Source organism: Pseudorasbora parva, chromosome 24 (assembly GCF_024679245.1).
Source record: "Pseudorasbora parva isolate DD20220531a chromosome 24, ASM2467924v1, whole genome shotgun sequence".
Lineage (NCBI taxonomy): Eukaryota > Metazoa > Chordata > Actinopteri > Cypriniformes > Gobionidae > Pseudorasbora > Pseudorasbora parva.
Genome location: NC_090195.1, coordinates 22,773,837 through 22,795,267, shown reverse-complemented (window position 1 = coordinate 22,795,267; position 21,431 = coordinate 22,773,837). Strand labels below are relative to the sequence as shown.

At 36.8% G+C, this 21,431-nt stretch overlaps 1 protein-coding gene across 3 annotated transcripts in view; it reads left to right on the top strand.

Moving 5' to 3' along the window:
- The window catches only part of myripb (myosin VIIA and Rab interacting protein b), a 281,412-nt gene that overhangs the window by 230,723 nt on the left and 29,258 nt on the right, over positions 1–21,431 (top strand). For all 3 annotated transcript variants that reach the window (XM_067434434.1, XM_067434436.1, XM_067434435.1), the window contains exons 5-10: positions 7,817–7,897; positions 9,125–9,222; positions 9,501–9,581; positions 12,958–13,143; positions 13,942–14,131; positions 19,009–19,655. In XM_067434434.1, coding sequence (XP_067290535.1) covers positions 7,817–7,897; positions 9,125–9,222; positions 9,501–9,581; positions 12,958–13,143; positions 13,942–14,131; positions 19,009–19,655 — 1,283 coding nt within the window. The remainder of the gene's footprint in view (positions 1–7,816; positions 7,898–9,124; positions 9,223–9,500; positions 9,582–12,957; positions 13,144–13,941; positions 14,132–19,008; positions 19,656–21,431) is intronic.

Below are 21,431 nucleotides of genomic sequence, written 5' to 3'. Positions count from 1 at the left end.
TTATATATTACTTTGACAATTGCTATAACTGCTATAACACGACATTTGAGCATGCATATGATGTTTTATGATGTAATAATCAAGTTCATACAGACATTTTAAAGTTTACCTTTTGTATCCCTGTTTGATATGCAAATAATATATTTATACATGCATTTAAACATTTGGGGTCAGTAAGTTTTTTTTTTTTTTTTTATGAAATTATTATTTTTATTCTGCAACAATGCAATCATTTGATCAAAAGTGACTATACAGACACTGTAAAAATACTGAAAAAACCACCAAAGCAGCATAATAGAATGATTTCCGAAGGATCACGTGACACTGAAGACAAATTTGCTAAATGTAAGCAAATGCACTACTAAAAAAGCCGTTGCTGTCTCAGAAAAAGTATCAAAGACATATTGAAGTTTTTGCAGAATTTGTGTGTGAAGTGATGACTCACAATGAAACATGTTGCATGGCAATGGTCCAGAGTGGTGTCTATGAAAAATCTGGTGAGAAATATAATAATGCATCTCTATCACAGTGAATCATGGAAGAAGAGGTTTCATTGTGTGGGGAGCCTTTTTAGCTGCTGGTATTGGTGAGCTGCTTCACTGTGAAGAGTCAGTTAATACTTTGGAGTTCAGGAGAATATTGGAGAATGGCTTGCTTCCCACAAATTAGTTTTTATCTAAAAATTAATGAGCAGATGTTTTCATTCAACAAGACAATGCTCAATGCCTAAATGGGGTCGCACATCGGACGCGGAGCTCGGCGGCGCGCCGCGCAGCGTCTCAGGTATCGCACACCTGAGGATTCTCAAAGGATTTTAAAAGGCTACGTTTATTATACAATTCCCCAAAATATGTTTAGACTTTATTCAAGCTGTTGAACTCAGAATGTTAAACAAATGTGTCTTGTAGCAAAGGTTGAAATCAGTATACCTTAACGATAATATACTTTTAATATAAAGCCTTGAAATGGCGCTCTGTGGCGTGGCAGGATTTAGAACAACTTCCTGAGTCGCCGCGGACAGGCGCCGAATGCCACCAACGGTGTGCATACACTCATTGAAAACAATGTGTTTGAATTTTAAAGACGTGGTGCGCCGCCGAGCACCGCCGAGCTCCGCGTCCGGTGTGCGACCCCCTTTAGTTGCAAAGACAGCCAAGAAGTGGCTTGAGAACAAATCCATCATTGCTAATTTTTTACCAGATTTAAACCATATAGTGGTTTTACATTAAAATAATTGAATGAGCATTAATAAACATTATTTAACTACTACTTTAAAGACCGCATTTCAAAAATACCAAGCCCTGGTAATTTCTAGACTTGACTATTGCAATGTGCTTCTGGCTGGACTTCCATCTTGTGCAATCAGAACTCTGCAAATGATCCAGAACGCTGCGGCAGGTCTTGTCTTCAATGAGCGCAAAAGGGCTCATGTCTCACCTCTCTTCATCTCTCTGCATTGGCTACCACTCGCTGCCCGGATCAAATTCAAAGCTCTGACTCTTGCTTATGGATCCACCACAAGCTCAGCTCCCGCATACTTCGACTTGCTCCTTCGAGTCTACACCCCCACCAGAAGCCTTCGCTCAGCTAACGAGCGGAGGCTTGTGGTACCATCACAGAGAGGCTTCAAATCCCTCTCCAGAACCTTTTCGTTCACTGTTCCCGGTTGGTGGAACAATCTTCCGTTCTCCATACGCATGGCAGAATCACTCACTTTGGGCCCTATTTTAACGATCTGAAACGCAAGTGTCAAAGCGCGAAGCGCAAGTAACTTTGTGGGCGGGTCTCGGCGCTGTTGCTATTTTCCCGGCGGGATAAATGGCTCTTGCGCCCGGCGCAAATCTAAAATGGGTTGGTCTGAAGTAGCTTCATTATTCATAGGTGTGGTTTGGACGTAACGTGAATAAACCAATCAGAGCGTCATCCAACATTCCCTTTAAAAGCAGGTGCGCAAGTTCCATTATGGATTGCTATTATCATGGCGTATTTACCAGGCGCACGCCAGGAGCGGTTCACAGCCGAGGAGACTGATGTTCTTGTAAGAGCAGTGAAAGACAGAGAAGTTGTGTTGTATGGGGATGGGAAAAACCCATCCAAAATAGCGTCGGTTAAATAGGCGTCGGTTAAACAGTTTTTTCAGTTTTTCAGTCGATTTTTTTTCCTGGTTCTTGATGGACAAACCAATTTGTCAGATGTCCTTATATACATATATGTCTTGCCACTATTGTGCAAACAGGTCTGATCCTTAATTACTACAATTAGCCTGAATAATTTGTAAGCTAGATGTATGTCTATTTTTTCACATCTTCGTGGCACACCACAATGATTATCGTCATCTCATGTGTTAATATTTTTTTAGTGTAACAATTTATGATTTGCAAAAATAACTGTTGCATCTGTGTAGATTACATGAGCAAAGTGTATGCGCGTTGTGCACGCTATACATTATGGTCAAGCATGCGCCCTTAAAATAGCATAATGAACAACGCGCAAGGCGCCACTGACTTTAGACTAGGTTTTTTCTGGTCAGTGGCGCAATTGTTTAATGGAACAGCAAAATAGCACCAGGGATTGTTTGCGCTGGAACACGCCTCCTTTTTTGCGCTGAACCGCCCAGGGAGCGCAAGTTTATTCACTAGTTTAGCGACGTGCTTCTGTGGAGGGAAAAGCAAAATAGGAATGACACATGCGTCGGTGTACAAAGTCAATTGCGCTGGGTGCAAGATAGGGCCCTTCATTTAAAAGACAAGGTAAAAACTCATCTCTTCCATGAGCACTTAATCTTATCATAAAAAATAAATAAATAAATAAATAAAAACTCTTCCTCCTATATTTTTCTCTTTTTCCTCCCTATTCTAGTTTTTGCCACTCTGAGTAATATCCAAATCTTTGTATTTAAGGCATTTTTTTTGCGTTTTTTCGCCTCTTCGTGACAGATCGCTTCCTGCACTCCTTAGTTGTAAGTCGCTTTGGAAACAAGCGTCTGCTAAATGCATACATTTGAAGCCATTAACCATAAGTGGAACAACAACGACTCTTCTTCCTGTAAAAAGCTGTCTGCAATTTAGGGAAGGTTATTTTGTGCTAATATATGCTGTATACACTGGTCAGGCATAACATTATGACCTAATATTGTGTTGGTCTCCCTTTTGCAACCAAAACAGCCCTGACCCGTCGAGGCATGGACTCAACTAGACCCCTGAAGGTTTGCTGTGGTATCTGGCACCAAGATGTTAGCAGAAAATCCTTTAGGTCCTGTAAGCTGTGAGGTGGGGCCTCCATGGATTGGTCTTGTTTGTTCAGCACGTCCCAAAGACGCTCGATTGGATTGTGATCTGGGGTATTTGGTAGCCAAGTCAACACCTCAAACTCGTTGTGCTCCTCAAACCATTTTTGCTTTGTGGCAGGGCACATTATCCTGCTGAAAGAGGCCACACCAGGGATTACTTTTTCCATGAAAGGGTGTTCATGGTCTGACTCTGCAGCAGTCAAAATAACATCCACATGGATGGCAGGACCCAAGGTTTCCCAGCAGAACATTGCCCAAAGCATCACACTGCCTTTGCCAGCTTGCCTTCTTCACATAGTGCATCCTGGTGCCATGTGTTCCGCAGGTAATCGACACACATGTACCCGGCCATTCATGTGATGTAAAAGAAAATGTGATAGTGGACAGGGGCCAGCATGGGTACCCTGACTTGTCTACTGGTCTTCATGTTCAAATAAACACAATTATTTAATATTAAGGTTTACTTTTTTCAAACTTTGAATTGTATAATGCACATTAATCTTAATGCCTAATAAATAATTAAACCATTAGTATTAAAAATAAATACTTAGAATTATATTATAATTATATTATAATCATATTATAATTATGAGGATCTATCCTCTTAATCAATATCGAAAGTATCAGTATTTCAAGGCTGATACACTACATTTTTCTTTATTTCTCTGTCTGCTCTGTTGATTTGATGAGGTGCAAGAGTTGCAAAACAAGTGGTGACATAAGTGGTTTTACATGTACCTACAGAGCACTTACATGTAAAATGGTGGCCCTATGTTGGTTTGATTGCTTCTGTTGTTCTCCTCATTTGCAAGTTGTTTGAAAAAAAGTGTCTGCTCAATGATTCAATGTAAATGTAGCAACCACTTTCACACCAGCAAAAAAAAAAAAACATTTAAAGGTAACACTTTATAATATGTATATAGTAATAAAGTACTTACAAATCATTAAAGCTGCACTTTTTTGTTTACTCTTTGCTAAAAACACTTCAAAAATATATGTGCTCATTAATGTATATTTACTTCTTTCAAGTAATAAAGTATTCTCGTAAGTTTATAATATGCCATTGAAAACACATACCGGTGAGGGGTTCGAATGCTGGTCGCCATGTTGCCCCTCCATTTTGAAAGTACATTAGCCAAAGAGGGACATACCCGTAAATTCAAGCTTCGCCTTTTGCATTTTAACACTCGATGGCACGTGTTGAATGTGAAGAGGGGGATTGTCATGTTAATCTCGGACTAAATTGACCACCGTAGGAGTTAAAACGAAATCAGAATTGAGAGGAACAGAAACGTATTCACTGGATGGTCATATACCCTTACACCGATGGGGGAAAATATCGCACAGTGTAGCTTTAACAAACTATTAGTTTATAGTTTTATTCATTGCTTTTGTATTGTAGTCTTTACATTGTTAATAGGCTGTATAATAATGAGTTGTTCATTCATTAACAAAATTATTATTGTTTAATTAGCTCATATGTAAAGAGTTAGATGATGTTTTTTATGCTTTGTTCACAACCGTAAATGGTTCTCACTTTAGGTCACGGAAAAAAGCGAAGAAAATGTCATTAAAACAGCTCTAAACCAGCCTTTATTGGACATTAACTGCATTCATATTAAATTATTTTAGAACCATTTACAGTCAACTATATTAGAAAATGCAGTGAACATAATGTAATAGAAAATAGCTGTACAGGGATTTCTTTATAATTGTAATATTTATAAACATATTTTTAATAATGCTATCATAAATCCTATTCCCAATTTCAAACTCATCTGTGCCAGCTGGATAATTTCACTTTTATGTCGTTCAACCATCATTACTGGCAAGCCCTGGTCAGGCAAATATGGAGCTGAACCTTTCAGTTGATTTGTGTGTGGGCATGTGTGTCTAAGTTGACCTTGATGTGTCTTTGAGCTATAGGGAATATGACTCATCCATATTCTTATTAAGAGAGAGTAATGTGTTGTGTGTGCTGTATACACTGAAAAATGCCTTGCTTGCATGGTTACCACATTTATTTTTATGATTTATGGGTGTCAAAAAGATCACATATTATACTGTGGTCATAGTGTACAACTGTGCCATTATCAGTTTGTCAGATGCACATACTGTTTCTAGATGTTTAGCTTGTTTTCAGCCAAATGAAGGGTTATTCTTAGAATTGATATTCTGGCAGTAAGTGAGTACGCTGGTCTATATCAGTTTGTGTGTACACACAAATGAACTGACGTTTCCTAAATGAACTCATTTGAATTCTCAGCGTTTCTAAATTGAAAGCTATTTCATAGGCGTGCTTGTGTGTCTGATCGCTGAGCTATGAGCCTGACTCAATTTAAATAAATCTGTAAAGGTGGGACTGAACTCACAAGGTGATATGATTTCCCACAATGTATGTAGACTTTTCCTGTGCCCAGATCGTTTCTGTTGCTGTGGATACCAGGTCATTCAGCTGTGTGAATGTTTTGTGAGATTACTCCTGACCCATATAGGATTTTAGATGACCAATACCAATAGAAAGCTATTATAATGCATATATAATTATACACACAACAAATTAATAAAAACGAATTTTATTTTATTTTACACAATATGTACTAAAAACTTAAAAACAGTAATTTTGTTTGTAAATGTTATTTTGTTATGTTTATTTTTAATTAATTAATTAATTAATTAATTTTTAATTAATTTATTTATTTATATACTTACTTACTTACTTACTTACTTACTTACTTACTTACTTACTTACTTACTTACTTACTGTAAATATTATTTAGAAAAACAGTTACCTGGTTGCCTTAAAATTTTGAGTTCATTGAAATTAAAATTTTGAGTTAATACAATGAACATTTTTTGAGATTCGACAACCTTTATTAAAATATTATTCAAAGATTTTGTGAGCATATGGGGTAATTGTGTGTGTTTTATTTGTGATGACTTAGTGAAACATGCCAAATAGTGCTATTTTCATGATTTATCAAATTTTGTATGTGGTTCAGATACAATAATATTTTGAGTTTCTATTTATTAAACAAATGTCCTTCATTGTATCAACTCAAATTTTAAATTTAGATAAACTCACAATTTTAAGGCAACCGGGTTACTTACTTTTTTAAGTTAAACTAACAAAAAAACAAAAAAAAAATGTGTTACAGTGCTTACTTACTTACTTACTTAAAATCAGCCACTTCTTCATACTGTTGATAATATTTTATTTTATATCAACATTGTATTATTATTATTAGTGGTGGTGGTGGTAGTAGTAATAGTTATACCATTATTTAATTTTACAAATCATCTTTTTCTGGTGTTGATTTATTTTATATTAATTTTATTAAATTATATTAATTTATTTATACTCAACTCAAAAACGGTAATTTCTATGACCTGTTTTTATTTAAATTATTATAAAACATAATAATATACTTTATCATTTGTCTTATTTTATTTTGATAAGGATGTTACACAATTTAATCTGTTTTGTTTTATTTTATTATTTTAATATTTTATTAGTATAGTAATAGTAGTATTAGTTGTTGTATTATTTTATTTGCACATTATTTACTTAAAACAACAATTTATTTATTTATTTATTTTTATTATTTACTATATATTTTATTATTCAATATTATTTTATTATGATTTATTTTATCTTACACAATATTTACTCAAAACTCAAAAACAGCCATTGCTGATGTTTCTAATTATAATGGCTCTTCAATTATGCAGTAAATATGACCATGGCTGTGTTCTGTCTGTAATAGTGATACTGGCTCTGCGTGTTGTGGTTGCAGACCAGGCAGGATGTGTGGTGGTCTTTTTCTCTGTGCTGTTGTCATGGTGATATTGAGCTAGTGCTCTCTTTGGGTCAGCTGGAAAAAAGAAAGTGAAAAGGTAACGGCCTGGTCAGGTAGACGCAATGACACAAAGTATATATCCATTTCACGGTAACATCTCTCACTTGTTTCACAAGCTAACATTTTAGTTTCGCCCTCCAGTTAGTCTGTGCCACTGTGTTTTTAATCACACAGTTCTTAGAGTTTTTGCACAACATGTGTTGGAAGAGTGTATTTATTTTTGCATTTTTATTATATATATATATATATATATATATATATATATATATATATATATATATATATATATATTTAAAAGTATTATTTAATTGAATCGGACTATTAAACACAACACACACATACACACACACACAGAGCATCAAACACAGACATTTTACAGACAAAAAGAGAAGTCTACATTTAAAGAAGAGGTGGGGGCCATTTTAAACCCTGAGGGGTGAATTCGCCAAACAATGATAGTAGTTAAGGTTTGCGACTTTTTTGCTGTCTGCATTTATTCTGCCTTTTATTCTTCAAAAATCTATTCGGCAAACAATAGTAAAGATGGGAACTTTACTGAAAAGAGATGTGTGTGTACATTGTCTATAAATCATTTCTGTGTAATGTAATGCTTTGTAATGTTTTGTTTTCCTTTGATTTATGTCTCTCTTTGTCTCTGTTTTGTTAGAGGTCAGCGCTCATGAAGGCAGTAATGATAATGGCAGTATTTGTGATGGCAGTGATTCCACGCTCTACAGGCAGAGTGAAGGTAACATAAAAAATCAATATCCTTCAGCTCACTACTCATTTTCACTGTTCAGACTCATAAAGATACTTTAAATCTGCTTAAAAAAAGTTATCAAACCCACATCAGTATCAAACATTTATTAATCCATAAGCTCAGTCCTGTGCTGTCATTATCTTTTTTATTAACTTTTTTATTTTAATAAATTCAATTTTAATGTAATTTATTTATATGATGGCAAAGCTGAATTATCAACAGCTCAGTCTTATATGTTCAAGAAACACTTCTTATTGTCATCAATGCTGCAAACAGTTGTGCTGCTTAATATTTTTGTGGATTGTGTTATTTTTTTACAGGATTCTTTGATCAATAGAAAGTTCAAAAGATCAGTGTTTATTCAAAATAGCAAGCTTTTGTAATATGTAATATATTGTAATATCTACAAATGCCTTTACTGTCGCTTTTGATCATTTATAATCTGTAACTATAAACTGCTTAAACATGTGGATTGAGTCAGATGTTGTGTTTTCATGTTTTATGGGGACTTAGTGTTAATAATTTTTATACTGTACAAACTGTACATTCTATCACCTTACACTACCCCTAAACCTACCCATCACATAAAATGTTCTGTATTTTTGTATTTTCCAAAAAAATTATTTATGTATTATTTATAAGCTGTTTTCCTTATGGAGACCCAAAAAAATCACTCTACAAGGACGAAGATTTTCGTTATCCATCCCCCGTAGTTGTATGGATTACTTTGATAATGGATGGATGCACGTTTTTGGGCTTCAAATTATGGGCTGCCATTCATTAATAATGCTTAAATTAGCCAGGACATTTTTTTTTTGCTTGCATGCTTAAATTAGCCAATTGCAACTCCAATTGTTTTCGTCTAAAAGAAGAACATCACTAAGGTGAGTCATTTTGGGGGGAACTATGCCTTTAATTTAGTAATTAAGCTGTTTTGCTTATGGGGACTAAAGAAATAACATTTGGTTCTTATAATATAGGGTTTACCAGGTACACACAAACACGAATTTGCAAATAAATACTGTGTTATATTGTGTACCCATTGTAATGAGGAACAAGGGCTCTTGACTATGAGTGCTGGTCAATTGATGTAATCACTGCAGCACTCAAATAGTCTATGAATTTCTATGAAGATTAACAGTCAGCTTTCATTGTGCATCTAGCCTTATATACATTAAACAGATAATAATAAGATGTGTGTATATGTGGATACAGGTCACAGCATGGCAGACACGCTTACTGTCGCTCTACGTGTGGCAGAGGAGGCGATAGAGGAAGCCATCGCTAAAGCAGAGTGCTACAAAGACAGCCTGGTTAGAGACTCCTGTTTATATATCATCCATCCATCCTCCAGCCATCCAAATATTCACTCATCAATCAGACATACATGCGTACATCTGTTCTACACACCCATATAAGAATCCTGTATACAAATATCTTTCTATAATGTAGTGTTCAATTGTTGTTGACTTATCCATCTCATATTTTTGACCATTACTCATGTTTCCTGAATGTCTATCTGCAGTTTCTACACTTAAAATACTACACTTTTCTCTCTCATGGCCACCTCACTTGCTCTCTTATATGACAGGAGAAACAGAATGAGGCTCGCTATTTGCGTGACCACAAGGAAGAGCTCATAGAGGAACTTGCCACGACAATTGTTCAAAAGGTAAGAGCTGGTCTATGATTGAGAAAATACATTGTTGTTTATAGTAGTTTTAATTGACTGTAACTATACCAAATAACATAATTCTGCTAGATATGAAAAATACACATATGTTCAGGTCAAAATAAATTATAATAATGGAATAAAATACTTGCACTATTGTTTAAAAGTTTGGGACCAGTATGATTTTTTAAAATCTTTTTTTAAGCATTTAATACTTTTATTCAGCAAGAACAAATTAAATTGCTCAAAACGCACAGTAAATATATTCATAATGTTACAAAAAAAATTATACTTAAAATAAATGATATTCTTTTGAATTTTCTATTCATGAAAGAATCATGGAAAAAAGCACAAAAATATTAAGCAGCACAACAGTTTGAAACATTGATAATAATATAAATGATTTGCCAATCAGCATGTTAGAATGATTTCTGAAGAATCATGTGACACTGAGGACTGGAGTAATCACGCTGAAAATTATCATTCATAGAAATAAATTCTGTTTTAAAATATTTTAAAAAAGAAAACATTTTAAATGTATTATAATAAATCATATTACTGTTTTAACTGTTTTTAATCAAATAAAAATATTCTTTCAAAACATTACTAACCCCAAACTTTTGAACAATGTATGTAAAAATTATTAATTACGAATTATTACGACATTTTAAAAAAATGTATTCGTGCAATATATTCCACTGGGGGTGAGTGTATATGAACCCAAGTGCAGTTTTATTGGCAATAATCCAAAGTAAGCAGACAGGGACAGGGACAGGGACTTGGACTTGGACTTGGACTTGGACTTGGACTTGGACTTGGACTTGGACTTGGACTTGGACTTGGACTTGGAACTCACCAACAGCAGTTTAGAGGAAACAGTACTCCACAAACTGACAAGGCAAACACAAGGACTATATATACAGAGAATAGGGGAACACATGACTGGGACAACCAATGAACAGCCAGAACTTAACCACATGACAAGACAATGAACCAATGAGAACTAAAGACACGTGACTAGACCAACCAATGAGAACATGACACAAGGGAAACAATCAGAACAAGACACATGAAACTAGTGCTGCGTCCCAATTCGCCTACTTATACTATGTCCTAAAAGTATGTACTTTTTTTCTGAAGAAAAAGTACATACTTTTGAGTGTGTAGCAGAAAAGTATGCAAGCTTTGGGACATACTACTTCCTCATGTTTAATGGACTCGCTTAAATTACGTACATCCTGTCACAGTTAAAATGCCCTGTCAATCACTCAGATTCGTCACAGATCAAATCCTCCACATTCAGTTTAATTTCCTACTGTATCAGAGAGAAATGTAGTAGCACGTTAATTTGCCATGTGTGGGTCTTTAATGCAGAGACTCCTCTCATGTGTTTGCAGTTTAAATATAATGACGCATTTAAAAGTTAATGGCCGAAACGTGTCATTACAAAAGTTCACAATGCTGCTGCAGGTGGTGAAATATAATATGGATAGCACTGAATAAATATCTTTTCGTCGGGTTAAATACTGATAATTTATCACTCAAACCCCTTTATCTAAACCTCTCTACTTAAAGGGTTACTTAAGCAATTAGCATATGGCTGTGTATCAGTAGAAACCCTGGAGTATATTCGAATTATTACGCTTTTTATCCACGTTTGTAGTTCTAATCGAATCCTTGTCCAACTCACAATGGGTTGTGGGCAATATCAGCCGTTATAGTGTGCGTCGATCCGCACTTCGAATCCTGACCGGAAATATTAAACCATCTGGGTATCTTTGGAATACTCTTTTCAACATACTATGATTTGGGATATAATAATTCTATGTTCAAATACTATTTAGTAACGATAGTATGCGAATTGGGATGCAGAGTATGTAAGCACATGGCATCACATAAGGTGGTCACATGACAAGAACCATGAGGCAAAATTACAAAATAAAAGACATGAAAACATAAACGTGAACCAATTTTTTTCATATTTTGGCAATACAACCCATGAATTACAGTTTCATTAATACATTAAACATTAAACAAAAATAATACATTGTTTTATATCACAAGAATGAGATTTGTCATTACGATAATGAGAATGGGGGGAAATGTGCTTAATTGTCATGAAAATAACCAAAAAATGTATATACATTTTTAATAAAAATTGAAATATTAACTGGTTATCTTATTACACCAGTGTACCAGTTACAGGATGTAGACAATATTTAAAGGGTTACTTCAGCGATTAGCATATGGCTTTCTATCAGTAGAAACCCTGAGAGTATATTTGAATGATCGTGCTCCCCCCTCTCATATATACCCTAAGATGAGAGATTTATGCATTTTATTTCTGAAAAAAATTACTCCGATAACATCGGTAAAATCCGACATCGGTAACCGACATCGGTAAAATGTTTTTACCGACATCGGTTACCGACATCGGTAAAATGTTTGGCCAGACGCTAAAGACGTATTGAAAACATGCGGAAATGTTTTCTGCATGTTTTTAACTCGCACATGGGGGATGGGGTCGCACTCACAGCTCAGCTCGGCTCATGTAAACGGTGCGGCCGGCGGAGTAAAGTGAGTATTTTAAGTTGATCTTCCAAAGGCATGAACTGAAAACGCTCCAGACTGAACACGCGCTGAGAACAACTGTCGCGAACGTGGACGCGTTTACCTCAGCTCTCATCACGAGAGCTCATTCAGCTCATCATGATGCGTGTAATCTGACTATTGTGTTTGTGCTGACCCTTCCTCAGCGGCTATATCACATATTGAACAGACACTTTCAGTTTTTATTGTAGTGTCTGTTCTCTAACTGAACTGATTTTATGAAGATGAACGCGGTGGTGGGAAAGTAAAAGTGATTCATTAGCGGTGGCTTTGGGAATGGCCTCACAGGGCAGCAAAGCATTCTGGGAATTGTTGTCTTCCATCCCCATTAAACAAAAATATATTTTCTGTCTTTTCTCAGTCTAAAAAGCACCAAATTCAAAAATAATTTCACATTTATTTATATATTAAAAAGCACTTGAAACCATGTACCCATTTGCTTAGCATCTAGCTAAATGTATTACTTATGATTCATAACTTTATTCACATTTGAGTTTACAAAGCAGTTTTGACCTCACATTCTTTGGCATGCCAACTTTGTCCCATCACAAGGGATCAAATCAAAATAAATCCAATGAATAAAAAAAAAAAATCCAACTGCTTTGGCATACTATTTTCCAAGCACAACGATACAGTTTGAGTTCCACTACTCATAATCGTGCACACTATACCTTACAGGAATTCATTTCATATTGTTTGGATGCAAACTGGTATGCAACTTTTATAGTTGTCTGTTTTTCCTCTTTTTCCATGTCTCTCTCTGTAGATCATTCAGAGGGGGAAACGGTCTGAGATTCAGGCTGAGTATGAGTTTGTTTGGCCTCAGAATCAGAGTAGTGAGCTACCGTCCCCTACCTCAACACAAAACACACCTGCCACACAGCATTCATACACCACCTCTCAACCCGGCGCAGTAGCGCAGACCGACGATATCAGCTCATACCCACTGTGGGTAAGAACATGTTAAAGCTACCTTTACAAGCACCTATCATACAGTATTTTTATGTTTTACAGTGCTTATTCATTATTCCTGTCCTCATCTGTAACACATACGCGCAATCTATTTTGCTGAAGCATGCAAAAACAACACAGTGTAAAAAAAATAATGATGGAATGTTGTAATCTAGGATAAGAAATGCAAAAAAGATGGAAAATCCCTAAATGCTTATTCATCAGTAATCATAGAGTTTGTAAATATTGCTGTGCTACAGACATTTCTAATGGGCAATAACAGTAAGTTACACATAAGCTATAATGCAAGTCTCTATCACCCCCTACTGGTGAAGTTCATTTATGCAACCTGCTTGGTTTTATAGCCACAAACTTTTCTTTTTATCTATAACCAAATTCTTATTATGCATAAAGGCAAAACGCTCTGTGCTAAAAACTATCAGACATTTATACAGTATAATACAATTATTAAACTTATTAACTGCTTACACACAGATATTTGGCTGAAGTTTTTCTAATTGGAAGACACAAGGAACTATTTAATTAGAAAATATATATATCTCAGCAGATATATTTTCATCTTGCAATATAGATAGATATTTAGAAATCTTTTGTAACATTATTAAATGTCTTTATTGTTATACATTTTATCTATTTTAAATGCATTCTTGCTGTGTAAAGTATTGATTTCTTCAACAAATACACAAAAAAAATATATAATGATATTTTGGTTCACACTTGCAGTTTCCATCATTACAAATGACAGTTGTTGTGCATGTGGGTTGGTGGGCGTGTTTAGAGGTCAAGATCAGCGTTCTCTTTGACAAGTGACGATTCTCCAGAGAAGGATCCTGAGGTGGGAATGGCCCCAGGGGTCCCAGAGAGTGCAGAGGTAGAGACCGACATCCAGAACTACTCTTCACTTAGGAGGGAATCCAGAGCATCATCACTTCCTGGTTGGAAGAGTGTTGACCGCCTGGACAACACTAGTAAGAATATATACAAAAAGCACACTGTTCATCATCATATGTCTATTGCACCAGAGCAAAACTTCATACATCAATACAGTTGAATTGGTGATTCACTGCAAGATGTAAAGGTATATTTCATACAAAAAAGAGATTTTTTCAATATTGACTCTTAACTATTGACCCTAGCCTGATTTTCTTTATTCTTTGTAACACAAAGATGTTTTGAAGAATTTTTCACACAAAAAAGTGTCCATACAATAAAAATCAATAGGGTTCAAATGCACCAATATTGGACTCATCATAATTTTTATTATATGGACAAAAAAAGACATTTTAGCAAAATTTTAGTCATTCAGGTGAGTAAAGTAAAGAATTTTAATTTTTGTATGAATTATACATTAAAGACTCTTTAAAGTTGGATGCAGTTTGACTGGGTGCAAAATAGATATAAAAAGTGTTTAAAGGGTTAGTTCACCCAAAAATTTAAATTCTGTCAATAATTACTTACCCTAATGTCATTCAACACTCATAAGACCTCCATTCATCTTTGGAACACAAATGAAGATATTTTTGTTGAAATCTGATGGCTCAGATACCCCTTTTCCACCAGAATGAACCAGGTGGGTGGTTCGGTCTGGCCTTGATCCATAGAGGAGTAATTATCTCCGAACAGGAACTGTTCGGACCAATGAAATCATCAGGACGGGCTTTAGACGATGACGGACAGATGATAAACAGTAACGTAATCATGCACTTCATTAAAGGGGCTTGGATTATATTTGTTCGAATCCTAAACGGAAAGCTTGTTTGTATATGCATTCACCTTCACAATTTCTCTCAAAAAATTAGGATCATGTTGGGTAAGTACTCTGTGTATCATTAAATTATTATTATTTTTTTCCAACACTGGCAAAGATCGTGTATTCCAGCGCGCGTGCAGACAGGGTTGCCAAGTTTTTACAACAAAACCCGCCAACTACTAGCCCTAAACAATAGCTTCTCAGGGGGTTCTCCGGGAAAAAAATGGCGTTTGTGGGATAAAATGTGTGTTATTTTGGCAAGGTTGCCTGCTAAAATTCGCACTCATGGGTCTATATATCACATAATAGTCGCTTAAACCCGCGGATATAGAAAACAACCCGCGGAAAAAATGCGGACTTGGCAGCACAGTGCAGTTGAGCTCTGTTGACATTTGACAATGCGTCGCTTCGTTGCCCTGATTGGTTGTAGGTCTATCCAATTGATGTCTTTCCTGGTTCAGTTGAAACATGCCACATAATCACAGCTCAATGGAGCAGTTTCACTCATATTCTGACTAGAATTGAGTATGACCACGTCAGGCTACCAGGTGCTAATGAGCCAGAGCCAGTGCTAATGCCAGTTCGTGGTTGATTTGACTGTAGGAGCCATCTAAGAACCATTTGCTTTTCCACATGCTGAGAGCCACAACAGAACCACGTCTTATAACACAGGATATGTCTCATCCAGGCGCGGATTAACACACAGGCTTGCCTAGGCTGGAGCCTAGGGGCCCCACGTGTAGAGGGGGGCCCCAGATTGGCCAGACTTTTTTTTTTTCATGTGTACTGAACTACTTCAGCGCGAACAAAAAAAAAAGACCCTCATTGGCCCATAAGAAACAAAAAAGCAGATGATTGGATATATGTGACTTGGGTCAGTGCATCTGTCCAATCAGCTGCTGGTTTTCATTTATGTCACTAATATCGCTAAAAGAAACTATGATAGTGGAGCGCAAAAACAGAAAATATAAAGGTAAAAAAGAGCGACATAACCAGGGAAAAAAATCCCTACATTGACTGGATACTACTGAATCTTCATCCAGTCGAAGACGAGATCCACAGCAGGAGAGATAGCATCAGCTCTTTAAGGCTGATTCTATTTTTCTTTTCTTTTTTCCGCGTTATAGAGCGCAATCAGGTATTTCTTATAATTATGTTATTAATCTGTATTTACATCGCTCAAATAGCACGCATAGCCAGCTACAGAGAAACTGGTAGCCAGGCAACAGACAAGTGCCAGATCCTGAGTGGTGGTATCACTACACGCATTCTACTAGATAATATTGAATGGCGGCTTAGAGTGCTTTCACATCTCTAGTTCGGTTAATTTGGTCGGAACCAAGGGCAAACAATTATACATTGTTGCATTTTATAGTTTTTTTGCACATCCACATCACTCATTGGTCATGTCTTATTTCCTAAACTGCTTGTCGATCTTGAAAATTCCAACAGAAGAGGAAAAGCCAGCAAACTACACACCTATGGAGAGACCACTGCACGGGCTGGTTTTGTCCCTGGCCATAATCTACTACACTGTGTGTATTTACCACAGTATGCAAACAATACATTTATTATATAATGAAGTGCGGATGCGACGTGAAAACAACGTTCTAATGCACTGCAAACGGCGAGCATGCATTGCTCGTCACTTCAAGCGGAGGCGTGCATTATAATTATTCTTAACTCTGATGTTCATCTTCCGAAAATATTGCCAACGATCTATAGCGTAATGTCATGCACATAATGTCAGCGTAGCTGGCAGCTGGTTTAGTCCAAAAATGATCAGTACTTTTGCAGTTGGTTCTTTTCGAGTTCGGATCACGTTTTCACCACAAACAAACCGCTCCAGAGTTCGTTTGAAAGCCTACCGAGACCACCTCTTCAAGGAGGTTTTCGGTATGCTTGTTTGGTCCGCTTTTGGTGTGCACCCGAGTGCTGTGTGTGAAAGCACTCTAAGCTGGGTTGTGTTTATGGGCCGCAGTATAAAATGTCTTAATACTTCTTCTTTTTTTAAAATGCTTTATTTTTCTTATATTTGACCTTTATTCCACACTGCTGTCTCCACTGTCCTTTGAACGGCTCATTTGCTTCCTGCTTCTGTGAAGCCCATCCCTCCGAAAAACGCAATGGTCTTAGATTGGTTAGATGGCCAAATGTAGTTTCATGTTTTTTTTATTGGCTGAAGTGCCATGCACAGGTTGTCCGGAAACGCCATGCCCTTACCATTATGGGCAGATAATCACATCTGCGGTGTAAATAATGGCATCAATATTGCCATACCAATTTGAGCCCGAATCAGACCCAGATAGCGGGCTGAAGGTTAAGCAGCTTTTAATGGACTTTAGTGAATGGTAAGTATTTTCACAATTCAAGTATTTTTGTAATGTCACTGTCACTGCTGTTTGTTATCTTTTCATATTGTGGTTAAAGTTTTACTATATTCGAATACACAACTGAGTAGTAGCTTGTTTGTAAAGGTAATGTTTTATTTGTAGCATGAACAACTTGTTTATATAATATATTTGATATAAACGATGTTCGCAGGTGTGATTACATATAAGTTTATTGGTATTTGTAGTCGTTTGTTGGAGAAGTATGAAACTATTTAGTTAACTGCCTAGCGTAGCCAAACCGTGTTGGTCTTGATGCAACAAAAACACACACAGAAACTACACATTTAAAAGACATGTACTTTTAAGTTTAGGCCCATAAACAGCAGCTTCTGCCTTTAATGTGGGAACTGCTTCATCTTTTAGTTTGAGGCTTTGAGCAAATCCAGTATTGAACTTGTGAAGATTCTTGAAGCTGTCTTCCATGAAATGTGCAGCACAGATGGCTAAATTTAAATTGTAATCAGCAGGAACTGAATTAAATACAAATTGTAACCATTGCTCTTAAAGTCCAGCGTCCCGGGGAAGATTGAACACAGAAGTGCACTTGGGGTGAAAATAACATTGTTTCGATGGCATGTCTGCAACACTCCTATGGCAACAGCGCTCTCTTCCGTGATGACTGCGACGTGGCCTCGACTGGTCCTACTTTGTTGCGTGTTCGCGAGGCAGTATTTATGTTAATAGCAAGGGTTTATGATTTCATCAACCTGTAAAAGAAGCTTGTTGTAATTCAAACCGGCCGTTTTTTTAGGCAATTAACTGCCATAACTTTACAAGACTATATCTCCATTTGCATTGAACTTTCAGCGCTGTAACTTTGCAGATACTGTTTATGCAGATACAAGCAGCAGCATTACACACTCATTTCCTCTTTCAACACCCATAAAAGGCACTAAAGACGTCGTTAAAAAGCCTATCTCACTACAGTGGCTTGGCAATAATTTTATGAAGCGACGAGAATAGTTTTTGTGTGCAAAAAAAACGAAATAACGACTTATATAGTGATGGGCCGATTCCAAAACAAAATTTTGAACGTTATAAATCAGTGTATCGATTCACGATTCATCTTGCCAATGTCACGTGGTTTCAGCAGTTTGGTAGTTTGACACACGATCTGAATCATGAATCAATACGCTGATTCATAACCGTTCTAAATTTTGTTTTGAAATCGCCCCAGCATTATGTCGTTATTTCTTTTTTTTTTTGCACACAAACACTATTCTCGTCACTTCATAAATTTATTGCAGACCAACTGTAGTAAGATGGACTTTGTAACAACGTATTTAGGGCCTTTTATGGGTCTTGAGAGCGGAAATGACATTGGTGTCAATGAAGGTTTTTCTGAGCAATCGGATTTCAACAAAAATATCTTCATTTGTGTTCTGAAGATGAACGCCAAATGTCTTATGGGTGTAGAGCGACATTCAGGTAAGTAATTAATGACAGAATTTTCATTTTTCGGTTAACTAATCCTTTATTTCTGTCGAGTGTCAAACAAACTTGCACAAATCATTTCATTTCTGGGTGATATTGAAAAAATTACACACAAAATTACCATCTTTTTATAATTTTGACATTTTCTCATTTTCTGTTTGTGTATGTGGTGCACACACACACACACACACACACACACACACACTTACACACACACACACACATCCCCTATATTTGTCTGTCCAGGTCTTTGTGTCTCTTTCCACAGGTGCATCTTCAGTCCTGCAGTCTCCTGATGGTAACTGGATTGCCCTGCAGAGCTCCCAGCATTCCCGGCCCAGTCTCCTGACCAAGCGCAAGAGCCTTGTTTTCAGCGTGCTGGAGAAAGAATCAGGCGTTGTGTCTGCGTATGACAGAATGGGCTCTGATTCGGACCCCGAGGACCAGGGGGGCTGGGGGGCTGCCCTGTTACAGTTTCGCAGACGTCTCTCTGACGAAACTTATTACACTGACTCTCAACATGACCCAGAATGGACGTACACCCAACACCCACCCATCACCTCACCCTCATCGGGTCAGTACACCAATACTGAGACCCTCAATTCAGACTCGGAGACGTCTCCTGCCCCATCCACTCGAGGAAGCAGACCAGCCCACAGTACGCACCAGAGGAAAAAAGGGCTGTCTGAAGCACACCTGTATCCTCCCTACAAACATACCACAAGCAGTGTAGCTTCACCTCTACTGAGGCCAGAGGGTCTTGATGTGAACTTTAACCCCCGTCTGGAAGGGGACAGTAGTGACGGGGAGGACCGGAGCGAGCAGATCAAAAGGACAAGGAGGCGCAGAAAGAGCAAACGCGAGGCATCAGAGCACAGTCGAGCACATAATGCACTGTACAGCTCCGCCACAGTGGTAAGAGAAACAGCAGCCTTCTGGTTTATTATTAGGGGTGCTTAGACACCTTAGGCACCTATTATAATTGATGGCGTTCCCATAGTTTATGGTAGCCCATAGAACCACTTGCAGGAAAGTTGTGAAATTTGGTGCACAGATAGAGGATAGTCCCAACTTTCCCTATAGCATATTTTGAGTCTCTAACTCAGTCCCACTAGCACCACCACCTGCCCAAAGTTTATGCTAATCATTTTTGAACCATAAGGGCTAGAAGAAAAAATTACCAAAAATAAAAAAAAACTTTTTTCGAACTCCTCCTATAGGCCGTTGCTCTGATTCACTTGAAAATTGCTTCCGCTCATGCCGACAAAAAGTTATTAAATTCAAGTTGATTCGTCAAATAGTTTTTGATAAACGCGAGAAAAAAAAATTGCACAGCGGGTGCAAAAATAAACTTAAGGCTGTATCTCTGCAATGCTTAATCGTATTCAAACCAAACTTGGTACATGTTATCACAAGCATGACTTAAAGTGACCTGCAATGTTTCGGCGCAGTGCTACCTACTGGTCAGGAGGAAAATGACTATTTTGGCTTATAACTTCTGATGGATTTGTCCAAAAATCATAAAAGCGGTCCCGTTAGATTCGGGACGTCATGCTGAATTATCCCATATCAGTCATTTTGGGCGTCGGCCATTTTGAATTTTGTCTAAAAATGCTGTATTTATGAATGCATTTTGCACCATGCCCTGAAGGTACTCAAAAAGTTTCCGGGCAGCACCACCTTGTGGTCAAAATGTATAACAAAATTTACAAAAAGGATAATAACTTATGAATAAATTTGCCTATTATAATGAAACTGGTCATAATACATTCCTTGGCTACTGCTGAGAACATAGATATCAAATTTGCCATATTTGGTAAACCTTACTCTCCTCCATCTTGTTATTAGTTAAAAACCTACTTTTTCAAACTCCTCCTAGGCCGTTTGTCCGATTTTCACAAAAAGTGAATCGATTGATAATTGGCACCCTTGGTAAATATGAGCAAAGGCAGCTGGGAAGATAAATCTGCAATGTGTATCCTTTTGTTCTTTCATTCAAAAATTCACAAAATTCTAACCTTTCATTCAAGTAAAACAATTGAAAGTGTGTGTGTGTGTGGGGGGGGGGGGGGGTCATCTCATTATGATCATGAGACCCCCCTCATTATGTTTTCATTATTATCTCATTATGTTTTTCTCTGGTTCATGTTGGCCACAGTTATTGACACCCCTAGAAATTATTATGAGTAAAATATCTATTAAGTAAAGTTCTATTCATATTTACATTTTAGCACACCAGGGTCTCAATGGAATTGTCCAGCCATGACTTCCTGTTTCACAGTATATGAGGAAACACCAAAATTCCCTTAATCATTCATCACAATGAGTAAAACCAAAGAATATAGTAAAGTGGTATGATACAGATTTAACTGCTGTTTAGATGTAGGGGCCACTTGTGCTTTTATGGGGCACACATTAATCTTAAAGGTAGTTAAATAGGTACATCACCTAAAAATGAATATTATATCACCATTATTCATAATTTATTTTTGTCTGCATTAAATGGACTTCCTAATTCGGATTAGGATCAAAGATTGCATATGTGGATGTGTTCTGAGAAATTAGCCATTGAAAAATTATATTTTAACTACCAGTATTAAAATGAATGAAATGACTGAACAGAATTCCAAGTTGTCAAGTCAAGAAAATTAATCTACATTTGCTCTACTGTTTTAAAGTTTTTGGTCAATA